Raw genomic sequence first — 16698 nt, forward strand, 5'->3', positions numbered from 1 at the left:
ACGTTACTAAGTATAATTTCCTTTCCGAAGCAAGATCAACGCGTCATAAATATTCACATACGCTAAGTGAGTATCATTTCCATACTGACTGCTTTGGTTTGGTTTATGGGGTTTATCGTCCCAAAGCGACTCAGGCTATGAGAGACGCCGTAGTGGAGGGCTCCGGAAATTTCGACCACCTGGGGTTCTTTAACGTGCACTGACATCGCACAGTACACGGGCCTCGAATTTCTCCTCCAAAGAAATTCAGCCGCCGCGACCGGGATCAAACCCGCGTCTTTCGGGCCAGCAGCCGAGCACCACAGCCACTGAGCCACCGCGGCGGCCATACTCACTGCTTTAAAAATTCCTTTTTCCCACTAGCAATGCGAGAATGAAAAGGCCTTGATCCATCACTTACAAACAGTTCATCATTGACAAAATTTAATATTGTAGTTGAGAGTATGTCGCGTTATTAGCTAGTCATTCCTGGTTGCTTGCGTTCTGTTTTACTATACGCATGGTTATTTGTTTTTTTACGCGTAAGTTTTTTTGTCAAACTATACAGCGTTACATGAACTAAATACCTACACTATGTTAATGCCTTTGGAGTGTACGCTTAAAATATTTACTGTTTACTTATTGTCTGCATATTATAACAAATAAAATTGTTTCGACATTTTGTTATTCTTTGTGTAATACTACAGACATTAGCCTTATTGTATGTGTTTTTTCATTGTTTCCGTCACAGCTCTGTTGTATTTTCGTTTTACCGTTTGTTGTTTTTCTTAACATGCTGACCAGTTGCATGTTCCGATTATGCTTGACCGCGTTCTGTAAGCCTTACTAAGCCCTCCTGCCACAATCCCAATTGGGATTAGCAGTATTTGTAAATAAATAAATAAATATATTTCACCCAGCAAGGATAAAAAAACAGATGAAGACGAAAATATTTATGCGATAACCGGTTTCGCGTAAAATCCTGCAGGCGTATAATTGAATGGCGAATTCGAATGCTTTGCGCTGACCTGATAATGCAATTATTTTTATTTAGGGTCATGTGTCTTGATATGCATTACTTAGCTTCGTATTCAGGCCCAGCAGAAGGTGACATAAACAGCGGCTGAAAGGATTTCCCACGAATTACGAAATCTTCGGAGATCGATCGGCTTGATTTGAAAGGCGAAAGGGCAGCTAGCCCGATTAGCTCCATGGCTTCTAGGTTTAATGCACTGTGTTAAAAATTAATTTTTGCAAGAATATCCGCTCAGATAGTGTGATCACAACTCTAGGATAGATTTTACAACTAACATTTGCAAACCAGAATAATTACCTAAACCCGCACTGCTGATGTTGCCAGTTTTCTCGTCGTCTGTAACCACGTCGTACCTGCAAGGCGATAAAATGGAAGTTTAAAGTAAATCGTTACCGCAATAGCTTTATGATTATAGGCGGCATAGTTCGAATTCAAGGAATGATTTGGTTACCCTGTCAAGTAGAATAAAATGTCTGGGTGTTGAAACTTCGCAGTGTTGTTGCCGGCGTAGTACCTTAGTTGAAGAATCGTCTTAGTGTCGTGCACGTAACCATGCGGCCCACGCCGAAAACTCTCCACCTATGTAAATAAAAGAAATCAACGTCGCCTCGCTATTCATGGTGCAGTCATCGAACGAGTCGTGGCACACTGGGAGGGAGCGTTTAAAGTGATTACCGAAATCTTCTCCACTCCCACGAGCAGTAGTCGCACTTTGGGCTTGGTCATCCTTTTGAATCGCAAATTTACCTGAAAAAAATTTCAGGCCGACATTTAGGCGTTGTTGATTAGCCTTCTTACAAACGATCCCTGTACTTGCAGAACAGACTTTGTGTTGTGATGTTACAGAGCGCAGGCAGCTTGATCAGCGCTGTCGCGACAAGATTTCGTGAATAATGGTAAAGCTTACATCATGATTTTCCGCCACTTGGACAGTGCGAGCTGCTGCGGCCTTTAAACCCTTCACCAAGGTCTAACAGAAAGCTTCACAGCTGGCGCGTTGGCTCAGGGCTTATAGTGCCAGTCTGCTGACGAAAAAAAACACGAGTTCGATCCCTGCCGCGGCGGTCCTATTTCAACGGAGGCGAGATGCTAGAATCCCGTCTCGCCTTATTCCAAGCGGCGGGCATTGAAAGATCCGTGTAGTCTAACAGAGCCACCCCCTAAGAGAGCGGTCGAGGCGGTCTAACACCCCTTTGCACACGCAGTATAGGACGCGCGCGCGGAAGAGCGGTTATGGTGGCACCTAATTTAAGTTAAAGTATCAAGTTTGGTTTGGTTTATGGGGTTTAACATCCCAAAGTGACTAAAGCTATGAGAGACGCCGTAGTGGAAGGCTGCAGAAATTTCGACCACCTGGGGTTCTTTAACGTGCACTGACATCGCACTGTACACGGGCATCCAGAATTTCTCCTCCAAAGAAATTCTAGCAGCCGCGGCCGGGATCAAACCCGCGTCTTTCGGGTCAGCAGCCGAGCACCATAACCACTAAGCCACCGAAGTGGTGCACAACTTTTCGTTGTCCTAATACGAAGGTTCTTGCTTTGCTCCAAGGCGTCCGCTTTGAAATGACAATAAACACTAAAAAATTCGTTTGTATGACAGTAACAAGAAAAAAATTCCCGTTTTGCTTTTCTTACTTTGTAAACGGCGTTCCATTAGCGAAAACTAAACACCATAAATATCTAGGTATTACGCTGTCTTCTGACCTGAGGTGGGACTCTCACATTGCTAACATCACGTCTACTGCTTTACGGAAACTTCTCTTTATCAGAAGACGCTTGCGGTCCGCACCAGTATCTTCTAAACTCCTGGCCTACAAAACCCTTGTAAGGCCAGTCTTAGAATACGCGAACACAGTCTGGTTCCCCCAATCAATAACTAACATCACAAAACTTGAGGCTATACAACGCAAAGCCCTACGAATAATTCACAATAAATACAAGCGCACAGATTCCCCAACATTGCTTGCAGCTTCATCCGGTCTCCAAACATTATCCGCAAGAGCAAAACAAGCGCGCTTAAAATTTTTGTTTCAATTATTACACGAGCAGTACAGGATAGATGTGAAAAAATACGTGACGTACTCACAATCGCCACCTTCACGGCACAAACATACGAACACACTAACCGAGTATGTGTGCCATAATGACACGTTTAAGCATTCCTTTTTCCCTCTCTCCATTAGTGAATGGAATCGCTTGGATCGTAACATCACCTGCACTCAATCCTTATCATCATTCGTGTCGCAGATAGAGCATTTGTCGTAATGCACAGTGGCGATGCAGCAACCGTGACTGCAAATCTAGGCAAGAAGACAACCCCTTCTAACTTGTCATGTATGCGATTTTGAGTGCATTTTGAAATTGTGCCTACCATTGTCGAAGATCTGTTCTGTATATCCTTTTGCTATGGCCAATTCACTTTTCCCTACCTTTGCTTTTATGCCATGTTTGCTGCCTTTGAATAATATGTTTATATTTGTTTTTTGCACTGTACTAATTGCCCCTGCTATGGTCTTGCAATAAGACCAGCAGTATTGTAAATAAATAAATAAAATAAATAAATGTTTGCTTATAGTTTTCTGTGGTTACTGTTATGACTCCATAGCATTTGCTTTCCTTTTTACTAGAACTGAACTGGGGTAAGCACAGAGAAGAAGAAAGGAATGCCGGCTCTTCTTTTAGTGTCTCCAATATATGTTCCTATATAATATATGGGCTCTTCGTACGTCATTAAATTTTTAGACGACTTGTCGAATAGCAAATTATATTTGCTTCTTGCGGCTGCTGGCTTCTAGTATTCTGTACTTGAAAGTGTGCAATAAGACACAAATGCTATGATATCGTGAAAGATATGAGAGCGCGAAACGGCAACACGGACGAGTAAGGGAACAGGACGAGCGTTGCATTGCAGCGCTCGTCCTGTTCCCTTACTCGTCCGGGTTGCCGTTTCGAGCTCTCATGCCTTTCACGAATATGCACCAACAAGCCCAGCTTCAAGTACTTCTTGCTATGATATACGTTTCTTTGACATACGCCACGTTCCATGCTCAGAGCTGAAAGCATTTAATTCTCTAAGTGAACGCTCAATAGCAAAGGGGCTACACTGACGAGCGGAAAGCGTTTCCTGAAGGTTGCGTGATAATAAGCGGGACGCAGGAAATAAGATAATTTCATCGATATGACGCAAAGCTTTGGTAAATGCCCCACAGTTATTTTGTATTTATTTACGATTTATTTGGGTGACTGCACTGACATTTTTGAGGCCTATTAAAGACCACACTTTTGAAACCAAATGTATGGAATCTTACCGCGTTGATCACCACGCAGAGATACGTAACTAGTTCACTAGTATTCTTGAAGTGCTCATGGTGAGGTTTATCCGTGATGATAAAAATCTCCACGGTAACATTTGGTGGCACATTGCGGTTAGGTCCCGCATTTCTTGCCTGGAGAAGCGTGTTCACATCTATGCAGGAAAGCGACAAATATATTAGCGAAATGCGTTAGAGAAAATGTGTTAGAGAAATTTGACTGACAAAGATTCTCAAGCATCGCCACGTCCATGAGCACTTAGATCTGCCATTAACGTGAAGGAAGCTGTAGGTCAAGGCGCGAGTTATCTCCTTAGCTAACAGCAATTACAAGAAAAAAAAAACTAACGTCGAGAAGTGGCACACTTCCGTGATGTTCAAGCCCGTGCACTTTTTCAGTGTCTAGAAGGATAACAATTTCTGTCAGTATCAGCTCAGACAAGAGTAAAAAACAAACCGGGCGTGACTCAGACTTTGCCACTAAACGCTTTGAGGAGCTTGCAGTTCTAAGACATTCAAGCAAGCAATGCTGGGAAAGTTAAGCAGTCCGTTATGTAGGAAAATATCTCGCGAATAGTTGAGGCAAACAGCTGACATACGTAACTGAAAATACATAAATTTGAGCCTGGTGATTTCATTATAAAATAAGTCTCCAGCGCTAAAACATTGGAAATCTTCAACGATAAAAAAAAAATTTATAGCGCTTTATTGACGGGAAGAATATATAACTGATCAGGATTCATAACCTAACTACAACGCATTGCTAGGGCAGTTAAAGAGCAAAGATCAGTGCAGCACAACGACATTATCGCTGCCAAAATCTCCTGACAAAATTTTGGTGGACATAAAGGGCAAGAGTATATTCTTAGCTCTTGCACATAATTATGAAGAGAGAAAAAGTCAAACCAGTTATCCCATGATAATTGCCTAATTGTTTATATTACAGTGTTACGCAGCGGTTTTCTGAGGAAATTGCATTTTCAATGCGGACCACTATATGTGCTCCGGGAATGGAAATTTGGTTTTCGAATGGTGATTTGCGTTCACATTGTGGGTTCTACTGACAAATCTGGAGAACCTCACTTCTGATGGATCGATTTGCCTTACTGCACATAGCCAGGAACGCTTGGCCCGTCCCGAAACCAGGGATGCTCACCAGCGCGACTGGAATGTGGCATTAGTGACAGCGTGCTTGTGTTTTAAATCGCCAAAGCTAACACGGGCGGATGACAATGGTTATGCCATTTTCTTTTTATATTATTATTGTAGTTTTTTTCAGTATTTCAAAGAAGCTGGAAGCCGGTGGTCAACCAAGCTCCTCCAATTCGACATTAATCTCAGTGTACCTGTTTCTGGAGTCGGAAAAGCCTTGTCCACGCCAGTACTTTGGCTAATTTCATGTATAACGTGGGCAACTAGACCGTCGTCTGACCTTTCACCGTTCATAAGTGGCTCAATTCTGTGCTTGGGTCCAACAAGGCCGGCCTGTAATGTGAAATGGAGAGTAAAAAAAAAATCAAGAGTCATGTAAAAGTTAGTTCTGAAGAGTGCAAGAAATAGTAAAACCTTATGACACTCAACCTTTTGGTCTCTAACACTAGCACAATGTTTTTTAGGCACGACATACTGCGTTGCTGGCTGTCAAGTTCAGCATGGTGCATTGAGAATAGGCATAAAAGCGAGTATTTGCGTTACTGATAGAATTTTTTTTTTCATTACTGGCGGATTGTTGTTTCTTGTCACAATTATTAATAATGCGCGAACCGCGGTCTAGTTGCTAGCACTAATATTTCTGGCGCATGATATGATTTTACAAGGCTGTAAAAGTGATTACTAGCTGGCGCTGTACATGTCTTTCATCATCGGTAGATTAAATATGAATAAAGTATCAGCCGGCATTATGATTGAGGCCTGCAAAACTGACATTTTTTTCAGTGACTACCAATCCTTATTTTGTTAAGCACCTACCCATTGTTCAAAAACAGCTCACATCTACCAAGAAATTGTAGTTATTCTAATAGGATCTCGTTAATAATTACCATCACTGGAGACACTTCATAAAAAGGCAAATAGAATGCAGGACACTCTCCATTCTTCCAGCTGATATTTGTTGACCTGACTCCGATACTACATCTTCTGCAAAAAACAACTGAAAACTCCTAGACAAGAGCATGTTCAAAGGTGATGGGTGGCAGTTAGCGGTCCATGCATTATAAAATGGCTGTCCGTAAAAGTATACCAAGGAGGTGAGCAAGCGCTGTAAACTGTCACCTGTGCCACTTTTATAAGGCCTCCTTCGCATGCGCTGAGATAGACAAACTGAGAGCATCCACAGATATTTACTAAAGTTTGCTGGGCCCTTGTCTTGGATTTGGAGGTTGGTTTTGTATTCTTTTAGTATTAATTCTCGATTTTGCGTTGGAATAATTAAGATCTGGGATTTAGTGCGTCCTGCTGTCTTCTGTCATTGCGTAGTGTCACGTATGCTTTTGTTGACGCTGACGCTAATAGACTGGTGAGCTCTGTACCGGCTTGGTGTACGGTCACTGTCTGCTAGTACTTTTTGTTATAATGAACATTTAATTTCTAAATTGCCCGCCCACTTTGCGTTAATTGCCAGTTCTTTTCATCACAATAGGTTGTGCGCATAGAAAAGGTAATCATAATTTTAATTTAATTTGCTTTCTACAATTTGCAACTGATGATTTGAAGTAAAAGTCCAAAATCTGAGAGGACCTTCCTTCAGACAAGGAAACAAAAATGATAAAGAAGGCCTGTTACTATTCAAGGCAAATTATATATTTCTGGCCTTTCGCAATAAATCAGAAAAATGGTGGAAAAATTTTGGAGAAGACGAGCAGCTGTTCTGACAAGCTGCAGAAGCAAAATATAAATTTCTTAAATTCAGAAAATATTCTCAGTCACCACCATTAACGACTTGGCAGCAGATATCTCCGAAATTCTGGAACATAATCATGTGAAACTGTGCGAATGCAGCCCTTTTCTTTATGGCTGAACGCTTTCTCGGGAACCAATAGATGCACACCATTGGTTAGTCGTAGCTTAATCCTTTTTTATCCTGAGCGCGTGCATAAGGCGTAGCATGTGGGAGTTATTTTTAATTTTAAGTAACATACGGATAGTGAAGAATATGAATTGGCAGTTTCTTCGAAGAACAAAGTGAGGTGTCGAATTGAAAGTGCAATGGCAACGTTTAGCGAAGGGAATAGCCTGTACAGCAAAAAATTCGAGTTATTGGCATTCATATTTAAGAGAAGTAATAAAATGGACATGGTGAGCAAATGTAGGGCGTATTAGATTGTGTCGGTGCCTAATTAAGGTAGCGGAGTAGATTCTAAGAATATTAAAGCTTTGCAGGGGACGTTAACGTGGCTGGTGGAAGATATTATTGTGAAATATGCAGAAATAGCGTGATCGAATCTGGCGTGGGGGGCGAGCTAAATAGGTGGCCTTTCTAAGAAGTACCTACGTGGCACTAAATGTTTCGCTATGATAACGGTGCTGGTTATTACAGAGAAGTATAGGAATTTCTGACGTGGTTTTCTCTGAAAAATGGGAGGGGTGAACAAACAGGGTCTTTGCCTTTCTGAACAAGCAAGCTCTGTGAATCTGTGGTCGTCCGCCACCACCATTTACCAAATATAAAGCGATGTTTTTTGAAAATACCAAGATTTATATGTTAGATTTGGATACAGGTTTGAATGTAGCTTGAGGTGAAATTATCAGAACCAAAAATCAGAGCAGTTCTCTTTATCACAAACAATTACGACAAAATGGCGACATCGGGCGTTGTGCTCACAAATATTGACGCTCACGTTGCCTGAATTTAGACAAATCATAATTCTAGTCATGACTTTTACTGCAACACAGTTGTATGGCTGCTGCAGACAAAGGTTAGGTTATTGTTACCTCCTTATTGTTTGAAAAAGTTACTGTTTTACTGTGTGAGGACTGACGAGCGCGTCAGCGTTCAGAGAAAAAGTGTAGTTGAAAAATTGGCGGAGGTACAATTAAAGCCAAAGGTGTTGCCAAATTTTTGTGACCATACTTCTGAAGGAAGCCGTGTTGCAAACTACCGTGAAACGTATCTTGAATTTTTCCTCTTTTGATGAATTATAATATTCCACTCTCTTTTTAGGTAATTTAAATATATTATGTTTCTTTTTTGTTTCCTAAGACGGGCTCATATAGAAGACCGCAGTGCCAGGAAGAAATAAACAAACAGGCACCCCTGAAAAAATGCGCAGTTATAAATTGTCTTATTAACTTTGATCGCATGATTTCGAGCTAGATCTTTAGCTTTGTTTGGTAAAAGACCGGACGTGACTACGGCACAGAGCATGGCGAAAATGTCCGAACAGTGCGGCACCCGTATTAGGACATGCGCACCGTCCCATTTTCATCATCGGTGGGTTTTACCTTAACGCCGTTTTTACATTGCTTACCGTAAGAAAGTGCTGATATTGTAGGATACGAAAAGAAAAAAAAACCTTAGTCTGCAACCTATTTAGGTTCAATATGCTGCTGGCAAACGCACAAAGAACGTCACATTGATTTTCGGTGACGGTTTTACGTCTTCTCGCGGACCCTCACGCTTACTGCACTAGTAACAAAGACTACTCTGAAAAACAAAAAAAAAAAGATGCCCAGGCTTAGCTTGGTTAAGCCAAGAATGCGTTGCATATTGCGCGGTCTTTCTGCGCGAGGTATAGCTTGGCGGCACTCGATTTTCTCAGCAGCTTTTCCTCCGTAACGTATGGATGGATGAATGAATGGATAGGAGCGCCCCCTTTGAAACGGGCGGTGGCAACCGCTACCATGCTCAGCCGTTCTTTTTTTTCCCTTTTTTTCTTTCTTTTCTCTTTTTTTTCCTCTTTTTTTTCTTTTTACTGTGTTTGCAATTCTCGCAAAGAATCGCCATCATCTTTACCTACGGTTTTTCATCCGGCTGTCGTGACGTCACGTCACGTGGCTTGGTGGCTGCCCCGCCGCGCCCAAGGGCTGAACTGAGTGATGGCAATATGCTACGCATAAAAATAAATCTCATGCCTGAACATGCCTGTAACCATTCGTGTTTCACCAGAGGGTGTGGAGAAGGCGCAGATGCAAGGGGCCTGGGATAAAACTGAAATGTGCATTGCGAAATGCCTGCGCTAACACTTAAGGCGTTTGGCTTTCTTTTCGGTCTTAAAAGGCTTAAATAGAAAATAAGAAGCTTTGCAACTATTCTGCGTGTTTTGTATGTTATCAAGAACCAATCAGCGAAGGCGGAATTCGCCGCTAAAGAAATCTACGGATTTTGGACATCAAGGACTTATCTTTCCTTTATTAGTGGTTGCGCGTACAAAAAATATTGAAAAGAATGACAATACTATAATTTCATCTCCAGATCGCGAACTATCTATGTAAAGAAAATTTTTTAATATGTTATTTTGAAGATAAACAATTCTTCTTTACAAGATGAAGGCATTAAGCTAATTCGCTTTTGGAAGCTTAATCTGAGGTTCCTAGCAGAGTGTCGCTAGAAACAGTCCGGCCTTCAAGAAACAAATTACCAGGACAAAAAGTCGTGTCTCACGCCGGCATGAATAGGCCGATTCCATTCAAGTAACCGAAAAATGCAGTTACAACCAGCAGTGATCTGCTGGTATTCCATTCAATGAATTAAATGTACCCTCAATGAGAAATGAGCAGAAAAAAGTTAATAAGAAATGCAACGCAGTCGCAATGACAGCAGCAGGTATTACTCAGACAAAGCACGCTGAGCTTATTTGGAAGGATCGCCTCTAGAAACCTTCTCGGTATTGCTCTCTCAAAGGCCTTTTACAAGGTGCTCAGAGAGAGTGGTTGTTTCAGTGCAGACAAGTTGTTATGTGCCGATGTACTGCCTCCACTGTCAAGCGATTTATCGCTCACAAAGTCTTTAAGCTACCATCAACTGTAAAAATCCACGTGTGAACAATGAACATTGGGATAAATTATAAATATTTGCCATGGGTGAATGGAACCCCGTTTTCTTAAAATTAGTGTGCTATTAGAAACGTCAGTGTCTCTAATAGACAACAGCTGTTCACAATGTGTGTGCTAGGTTGGCCGCGGCTGGCACTACATAGCTAATTGTGATTCCTCGGCACAGGACTTTGTGCTGTCATGCGCGTTACCTGACCTGCTGGCAATGATAGCCACGGCAAGCCGCGTTCCAACAATATAATGCAGTATGTTGATGTTACAGTTTACATACGCACCACTTGGACGCTGTCACCACTGCGGAGCAAAGTCACCGTGGCAAGGTTATCAGCATCTTCATAAAGGTTGTCATTGAATTCTTGTCCATTGAGCTGCGGGTGAAAGATAACATTATTACGTCTGACTGCGATGCACATTCAAGAAAAGCACGTGTGTAGTATTGCAAATATGGGCTTTTCGCATTAAAACTGCTCAGGAGTACCAGAAAGTATCTGTCGCTATTGCAGGGGCTATTGGAAAAAGCCTACGCCAGTAATTTTCTTTATTTCAAAAAAGCCTGATTCGGAGATGCTTGCGGTCATATTGATACGAGGTGGGCTGAAAAAACATTCCTGTATTGATGTTTGTAAGCGTATTATGTATTTTGCAGTAAAATGCTCCGAAGATTACCTTTTATGGAAGTCACATGACAGCATATGAAAAAAACTCACAAATCTCTAATGTATCACGAAAAAGCATTCGGTGTACATTTATTTTTATACTCAGTAGTAGTTATAGTATTTCCTATTACCAATCAATTTGATAGATTTTTTGCGGGAACATGCCCAACAATTAAGGACAAAAGCTTTTTACGAACGAAGTTCTTTCATTTAATGTAAGATTTCAGTACAATAATTAAAACATCCGCAGATAATCCGACGACAGTTTTATATTTGGTTTCTAGTAACATTTGTTTTATCGTCAAAAGCCTCCCCTATTGGTTTTCTATGTGATCGACGGAAACACTTTAAAAGAATAATTTTGCTACATATGATAAACATGGGCCATCACCTAAATATTTCAATACCAGTACGTTAAAAGTTTCCAATATTCAAAATTTTAGCCCGAAATTGTTGAACACACTTAATTAGGGTTGTTCAAACACGTGCATTTACGAACGTACGTTACTCGTACGTTAGCACGGTATTACACAGCATGTGTCGCGGTAGAGTGCTTTCAAGCAAGGGCTAGAGCGCTACAATTAAAACAGTCTGTGCTTACCCCGTTGAGTTTGCCTTGGATTTGGGCAAGCGCTACATCAGTATCAAGCGCGCTAGAGCTAATATTCTCACGCGGAGGTCACTCAATACACCTCTAATGCATAGGAATACCGAGAATTTCGTTTGGTTACTGGTACTAGAAACTTTGTCAGTAAATAAGTGTTCGCTCGCCCAAAGTATAAAATCTTGTGCGCATGCTGTCTGCCGTTGCAAAGGGTGGGTACGGGAGCAACTTTCGAAACTTTAGCCATATGTGTTAAGCGTTCAATTTCACTCTTTTGGATTTATCGGGAGAAGTTCGTGCGAGCGATGGTTATGGGTCATAGGCTACAGCTGTGACAACAGGTTGCTTAGATGTAAGGATTGTCGTGTGTCATAGAGCTTGAATGAAGCGTTGGCGATCACAGGAATTTTGCCAGTTTCTTTTGTGACCAAGTTTTCCCATTTGTATAATGACTATAGATGACAGATCTAATTCAATGGAACATGTTTAATGGCGGCTGTAAACATATTTGCTTTACTAAGTGAAGTGTTACCGCAGCATGTAGCGCAGATTGTGACAAAAGTAAAAGTGCCGCTTTTCTGCAAAACTGTTCAACGAATAAACTAAGGACATCGGTAGCTATTGGGCATATATTCATGTATGCATTAGAAGCCAACAATGCACCTAGTCAGGATTCTGCTTGGAGCATATAAAGAAACACTCTTGCAACTTGCTCAAAGGTTATAGAAAAAATATCTGCTTGAACTTGTAGTCGCGGGAAAATAATGTTTTCTTGAGCGGTGAAAAAAACGGGATGTAGTAGAGGTGAAAGGAGTGTTTCTGTACAAACTTGAAACAAACAGCGTCCACTTAAGGTGCAATGAAGCCAAATACGAAAGCACGTTGCTTTGACTCTCAAGTGGGGTGTACCACTGGAAAGTTTTATTAAAAGAAGGAAGGTTATGATATGTTTCTCAGTGTTGGTGTTGCGTTTAGTTAATAAATGTGGGCTGCAAACTTTGGTTGGATACGAATATGTTAGCACCACGGTGGATGATTGATGCGTGACGTGCAGATAGCAGTAATGGTTTGGTTTACTTTGGTATATGGGGGCTTAACGTCCCAAAGGAGCTCTGGCTATGAGGGACGCCGTAGTGAAGGGCTCCAGAAATTTTGACCACCTGGGGTCCTTTAACGTGCACAAGCATCGCACAGTACACGGGCCTCTAAAATTCTGCCTTCACAGAAATTCAACCGCCGTAGCCGGGATTGAAAGTGCGTCTTTCTGGTCAGCAGCCGAGCGGATAACAGTAAAGAAAGATATGTGCCTCTCAACATGTCTCTTCTGAACTTTGCATTTCTATCCTGCGTTGTACGTCTTTCTGACGTCAAAATAGGTTCCTATTGTTAATTTTGCACGTTTTTTTTCTCAACTGCTTCGCATGAAAAGTACCACTATGATTCTTGTTTTTTATCAACGCCCTAAAACATCTCACCCTTTGAACGACCGACCATTGCTTACCAAGTCTACAGCAGGGCGTCCACTTTCTTGCGTGTGCACATACAGATTCGGCGCTGCTACAGATGTCTTCTGCAAGTTTAATATCAGCGCTTCATGAATGTGCAAAGTAAGTCTGCCGTCGTCTGCACGTTCCTGGAGAAGCCGGGGGTAAACCAACCTTGTCCCATGAACACCTGCAAATATCATTCGTAGAAAGAGGCTGATCAGATGGCACTTAATAATTACAAAGTGAACAGGGAAGGGAAAGCCTCTGAATGCTTGCTAACATTTCGACAAGAGGACTTGTATTCATCAGGCAAAGCGTGCATCATTGGCGCGGTTTATTAGGGTCTTCACTCCTGAGAGGAACGCCAGGTGAGAGGGAGGGAGGCGGATGTGAAATGGCAATGGTATCAGGTTGAGGAGAATGAATCTGGTCCCGGCATAAAGGCTTCTAAAAATCATTAACCGGCTGCCCTGCAAAAACGTGAAAAGAAAAAGGCCGGATCAGCAGAACGGAATCCGGGGGTGTGGGGCGTGGAGAGACAGTGAAAGGGAGCCTGAAAAGATATTGTGTGTCCAGCTGCGAAAGGTGGCTTGATATGTCTAGTTGCTTTGACTTGAAAAACTAAGATAAGGAAGTAGTCAGCACCGCGGCGGGACCAAATACTTAGAAATGCTGTGACTCTGTTTAAGGCCTGTTCAAAGAATTACCCCAGTGCCCAATGTACCTGAGAGATTGTTTCCTCCGGGTATGTTGATCCGTGTTGATTGTTTGGTTTGGAATTCGTTGATTATTAAAGCCTCTCTGTATTTGCTGTCCTTTGCAGATTTGAAGCCTGATCGTAGATGGAAGATTTTATCTAAACAGCAGTCGCGACCGCCTTGATTAAAATGTTGCCACATTTTTCTCCGTACGTAACTAGGTGCGTCAGCTCGATTACGATTTAATGTGGCGCTCACTGATGGCCCAGTTTCTCCTATATATTGTTTCTGCCAAAAGGTGAATTGAAGCATGCAGATAATATTAGAAGACGCACAGTTTAAGCTGATATTTATATCGAACCTCAAGTCGCTTGCCATGCTTCCAACAGTAATGTCGCTTTTTAAATGGTTTGATCTCTTGCGTCTAGTTCGAGAGCATAGGCTTACTGCCGGCGCGGAGTTCTATAAAGTCTAGAGTGGATTAGCTGTATCCAGCCGACAGTTAGCTCATGCGTGGGTGCTCGGCTACTCAACCGTAGTTTCCGAATTCGATCCCGGCCGCGGCGGCTAGAATTTCTTTGGAGGAGAAATTCTAGAGGTCCGTGCACTGTGCGAAGTCAGTGCACGTTAAAGAACCCCAGGTGGTCGAAATTTCCGGAGCCCCCCACTACGGCACTCCTTTCCCTCCCTTCATTTACCGCGCGGGTTCCGCTGTCCGCCGAGACTTAAGACATTTACGGCGCCATTTTCTTTCCCTAAAAAAACAAATAAGGAAAACATTCAGGTTAGGCTGTCTAATCTGTTTCGTGCAAGGGATCCCTGGATGTCGGAAGTGCACCGGGAACGTGATCGAATCGAAGGCTGCAGGCGGAAGAAGGCCGAATATGCACGTGAGCCTAGAGAGACCACAACCGGCCTCGGAGGCTCGCAAACGGGAACTAGCCAGTGAAGCGTCGAAACGGGCCTCCAGACCTCCATTCAAGACCTCTCGACCATAAAGCCGATGTTTTAGCTGATTAATGCGGAAAGTCGGTGAGATCAGATCTACTAATATTATAGCTCGGATTTTGTGCGGCAAGATTGTATCGCAAAATTGAAGAGCGCCAACATCAAAGCCCAGGAAAACTTTTCATGGTTTATGATTTACGTGGTTTAACGTCCCAAAGTGACACGGGCTATGGGAGACGCCGTAGTGAAGGGCTCCGGAAATTTCGAACACCTGGAGTTCTTTAACGTGCACTCATATCGCGCAGTACATGGGCCTCTAGAAATTCACCTCCATCGAAATTCGACCGCCGCGGCCGGGATGGAACCCGCGGCTTTCGGGTCAGCAGCCGAGCAATATAACCACTGAGCCACCGCGGCGGCTGGAAAACTTTTGAATTGTCTTAGTCGGCGCTGTGGTTCGTAATATCGAGCGTCAAACATAGGGTTTGATAGCTTGCTGTGATGTCGTTCTCAGATTGCATATTTATCAAATGGCGGCGCAGCGCGCGATATCAAAGCGGAAATCGTCAACTTTTTTTATACCGAAAAATACATCGACGACGTCTCTATTTTATGAGTTAGTAATTCCAGCAACGCCATTTCAGAATTGAATAATGGGGAGAAGCCATATCAACGAGCTTTGAAATGAGTATTTTTTACATTCGATATCTCTTAGAGCATAGCCGATTAAGAAAATCCCATGCTTCGGTTGCCGTAGATATCGACGGCCTTCAATATCGCTATATACGCTATTTATTCCGGCCCCTTAAAATGAAAGGCGGAAAGTCTATAACGCAATTTGGGTTCATTTGTACAATTATTGAGCTCTGTAAATTAGAAAATGTCGGTTTTGCCGTACAACCCACATGCCCAGACACAACGTCGTGCGCGTCACAGTGTTTAGAACAAAGGCCTATAAACGCTAAAATATCAGCTTCCATATAAGATTAAAAAAGCACACAAACTTATTGATGTTGCATCCTATTCACGAAGCTAACAACAAAACACATGTTTTAAGCAATGGCAGAGAGCGCGCCTTTCTGCTTAATATTATTCAGCTATGTACACACAATTCTGACCATAATTTTTGAGCATTACGCTCGTAAAAACAATATTCGGTAACAGATATAATTGAACGAAGTATGTTCCGTGTTAAATACTTATTTTTGACAGAAAGTACAATAATGCAACACTTAATTTTTCTCTAAAACCAGGTGCTAAAGATTTTCACGTAATTTGAAATAAATTGGCGCTGATAAGTCTTGAGAAGAGTAGTCAAGGTTAAATATTTTCGCAAATTTAGAATTCGATAACATTTGAGCACTCAAGTGTCAAAAAGCTGCCGTCTAGAAGAACAAGTTTTCTTTGGCAATAGTAGAAAGACCCGCTAAATACTGAAAAAAAAAATTCGCTGTCGTGTTCTTGACCTCTCTCGTTCGAATTTTGCCCTTACGGAATATCTGTCATCGAAGCACAACTTTTTGAAAAACATGTGCGATTTTCTTGCTCTCAATATGTCTTGAGAAAAAAAAATAGTTATGTGCGCTGCATACAAAAAGACACTGGGACAATAACACTAAAAAAAATTCGGGTTCTACTAAATTCGACATTTGCATTTTGCGAAATGGCAAATTTACCATTGTTCTTGCTTCGAGAAAGCGAGGTTTTCCACATTTAGTAATACATATGCCATTAAAAAAAGCACAGGTTCCCTTCCTGCTACAGGCTGTTTCTCTGTGACGAAAAATTTCCCAACGCATAAAACTTCAAACAAACCCTCCAAAATGGTCAATAGATTGGCAACAGCACCGAGTCAGCGTCTCTGTCCGTGTCGTCCTTCTTTCTTGTCCGTTGTCCTTTTTTGGGCTGGTTCCTCTGAACGCATGGCTTACTAACTAGCCCAACAACAAGATTTGCTGTAGCAGCACCGAGTATCCTCTCATCGCT

At 42.1% G+C, this 16698-nt stretch overlaps 1 protein-coding gene across 1 annotated transcript in view; it reads right to left on the minus strand.

Moving 5' to 3' along the window:
• Positions 1–16698, minus strand: part of LOC149328620 (venom metalloproteinase Antarease-like) — a 34200-nt gene that overhangs the window by 16241 nt on the left and 1261 nt on the right. Inside the window, exons 2-8 of the mRNA XM_089559040.1 lie at positions 13081–13253; positions 10595–10687; positions 5675–5813; positions 4326–4483; positions 1691–1762; positions 1467–1594; positions 1313–1368 (exon numbers count right to left, since the gene is read on the minus strand). Coding sequence (XP_089415166.1) covers positions 1313–1368; positions 1467–1594; positions 1691–1762; positions 4326–4483; positions 5675–5813; positions 10595–10687; positions 13081–13253 — 819 coding nt within the window. The remainder of the gene's footprint in view (positions 1–1312; positions 1369–1466; positions 1595–1690; positions 1763–4325; positions 4484–5674; positions 5814–10594; positions 10688–13080; positions 13254–16698) is intronic.

Source organism: Amblyomma mixtum, chromosome 9 (assembly GCF_055824585.1).
Source record: "Amblyomma mixtum isolate Tamu chromosome 9, ASM5582458v1, whole genome shotgun sequence".
Classification (NCBI taxonomy): domain Eukaryota; kingdom Metazoa; phylum Arthropoda; class Arachnida; order Ixodida; family Ixodidae; genus Amblyomma; species Amblyomma mixtum.